Genomic DNA, 2,858 nt, shown 5'->3' on the forward strand with positions numbered 1-2,858 from the left:
AATTGCTGCATTTTGTCTTGAAATTTCAACCACAGGTTGTTGATTTGTTTGCTTTTTTTATTTGGTGGATTTAAAAATGTTTTAGAAATTACCAAATGTACAAGACTGTAGTGTTACATTGAACTGTAAAGCCCACTCCTATCGCCTTCTGGCATAATTATGCATTCAAGTTTATTCATTTATTCTAAATGGCACCGTGCAATTAACTCTCTATTTGACAGAATGTTTTCTCTCTCCCAGACATGTACTTTAAAGATCATCTATCAGCCCGGAGAACGCAGAGAGTGCATCATAGTTGGTGAAAGGATTACATGTGAAAATGAACGAGAAATAATAACTGTAGTCGCAACAGACACAAATGCAAGGATAACGCCATCTCCCCGAGTCTGAATGTTTGTGAAGATGACAATCCTACTACGGGACGTCCTTATTCGTCCCATTGAAGGAGTGAACAATGAGAACACGATGTCAGACAACAGTGTGTACTGCAGCTCCAGGATCCGCGTTAATTGCGGACATATGGCTCCTACTGGAATCATTGAGGAAACGGACCTTCTGGTACCCAATTCGTGTGATTTGCATGAAAAGAAAGCCATTGGTTTATAGACCGTGATGTAAAAGAATGACCTGAAAGCCTGAGGCCACTGCCAGTAGTTGATTTAGTGGTTTGCGTCAATTGCGGTGCGCGAAAACGCGGCGCGGGAGGGCAGATTTCTAACGTGGCAAAAGCGACATGTTGCAAATATAAAGAAAAGCTAAATTTTCTTCCAATTTTTTTGTTATGAAAAATAGTCATATAGATAAAAACGAACAGATCTTTCATATGTATGTATAATGAAAATGCAAGGAACGTTTAGAATATAAATAAACCCTTGAGTGTGTCTTGTTTCGGGCATTGGTTAAATTTCCGACGAAGGCGTGAACGTCAAACAGCGTCATTAAGCCATCCAGTTCAATGTTGGTCCCGGGAGATTTTTTATGGATTAAATTAAGTACTTCCATCTTCATTTCCCACCTGATCGCAGCCATATAAATCCCAACAGCTGATCAACAGACTTCAGAAAGCCCGACGCCTTCAGACGGAACAGCTGGGAGATAAAGCGAGCGAGCGACGCGCACTCAGCGATTTCACTGTCCTTTCTGTGTCTTCAGGGGTACAGAAGCATCGGAAACTAGAGGACTAGTTAGTTTAAACTTAACGCCCGTACCTGGAAGATAAAACCGTGGTGAGGGTCCCGGAGGAACTAAAGAAAGAAAGAGAGAGAGAGAGAAGAGAGAGAGAGAGAGAGTGAGCGCGCACAGCAGAGCTGTCCAGTGCTGAGCGCGCGCCGCCGCGAACGGGAACTGTCCAGTGCTGAAGTTGCATTTCTGCCGAGAGCATCGCGGCGTCGCGCTGCATCAACACACACACGCATTCAGGGTCTGCCGATACCCTGCGCTGGCATCCGAGTCTCGGCATTACCGAGGAGAGGAACGACACACACACACACACACACACAAAAACAACAACAACAAAATAAGAAAGACGTTTTTGTCCTCCAGTGTTGCACTTGCATGAGGAAAGCAGACGATTCGACCGGCGGACGAGTGTTTTCTCCTTCAGCGTAAAACATGCCAAGGTCTTTCCTGGTCAAAAAGGTGAAGCTTGATGATTTCTCATCCTCTGATCTTGAGAGCTCCTATGGCAGATCCAGGGCAGACATCAGCCTGCGCTTTCACGAGAAAGGTAATTATTTAACATTGCTCAAACGCAAGGGCATGTGCATGCTTATTGACGTCTGACGGTTTTAATCGTAACCTCGGCGCTGACCCGCGGTCACACTGCGTTTCTGTCGAGTCGGCACATTTCAGGTGTTGCGCTCCTCCGAGCCCGCATTCGACTCGCTTTAAGGCGCATTCGGTGTAGAAAAACGCAGCGCTAGCAACAAGTCCTTGACGTTTTCACCGAGAGTGAACGGAATTATCCACGCGCGCTGTGCATTAACGCAACGCTTGATCATGTTTCATGTTATTATTCACGCTCTACATAACCCGCGCGCACTTGCATAAGCAGCCGTTTATAGAAGATTCATGCATGCTGTCTTATTTTGGAGAGTCATTTCTTGTGCGTTCGACCTAATTCCTCCACAATTCTAAGCCAAGCACTAATTGAAACGAGGGCTATTGATTTCTTGCAGAAATGAATGAATAACTGTGGCTCTGTGGTTTTCTTTCCAAGCCTACATCAGTGACTACATGACCCCGGCCCCGTATGATGGAGAGAGCGACAGCGGTATCAAAGTGCCCTCTCCGGGACCCATCTACGACAGCATCCACAGTGATTACGGAGCGCCGGACTCGGACCAGCCGGACAGCCCGCAGTCGGAGATCTCCTCAGGCTACATCAACGGAGACACGGCGGTCAGCGAGGGCTACACGGTGGACGCCTTTTTCATCACGGATGGACGCTCGAGGAGAAAAGCCATCAGCAGCCCTAGAACAATCCAGAGGCACACGTGCAACGAGTGCGGGAAGACCTACGCCACGTCTTCCAACCTGAGCAGACACAAGCAGACGCACCGCAGCCTGGACAGCAAAATGGCCAAGAAGTGCCCGACCTGCGGGAAGGTTTACGTCTCCATGCCGGCCATGGCCATGCATCTGTTGACCCACGACCTCAAGCACAAGTGCGACATATGCGGGAAGGCCTTCAGCAGGCCGTGGCTTTTACAGGGACACATGCGCTCGCACACAGGCGAGAAGCCCTTCGGATGCGCACACTGCGGGAAGGCCTTCGCTGACCGCTCCAACCTGCGGGCGCACATGCAGACACACTCGGCCTTTAAGCACTACAAGTGCAAGAGATGCAACAAGACCTT

General features: G+C 48.3%; 1 protein-coding gene across 1 annotated transcript in view; it reads left to right on the forward strand.

Annotated features, from left to right (window-relative positions):
• Positions 1 to 1,073: 1,073 nt before the first annotated feature.
• Positions 1,074 to 2,858, forward strand: part of scrt1a (scratch family zinc finger 1a) — a 3,756-nt gene continuing 1,971 nt past the window's right edge. The window contains exons 1-2 of the mRNA XM_056479081.1: positions 1,074 to 1,726; positions 2,219 to 2,858. The exon at positions 2,219 to 2,858 is cut by the window's right edge and continues 1,971 nt beyond it. Of these exons, the coding sequence (XP_056335056.1) occupies positions 1,612 to 1,726; positions 2,219 to 2,858 (755 nt within the window). The 5' untranslated portion in view covers positions 1,074 to 1,611. The remainder of the gene's footprint in view (positions 1,727 to 2,218) is intronic.

This window comes from Danio aesculapii, chromosome 19, assembly GCF_903798145.1.
Source record: "Danio aesculapii chromosome 19, fDanAes4.1, whole genome shotgun sequence".
Taxonomy (NCBI): domain Eukaryota; kingdom Metazoa; phylum Chordata; class Actinopteri; order Cypriniformes; family Danionidae; genus Danio; species Danio aesculapii.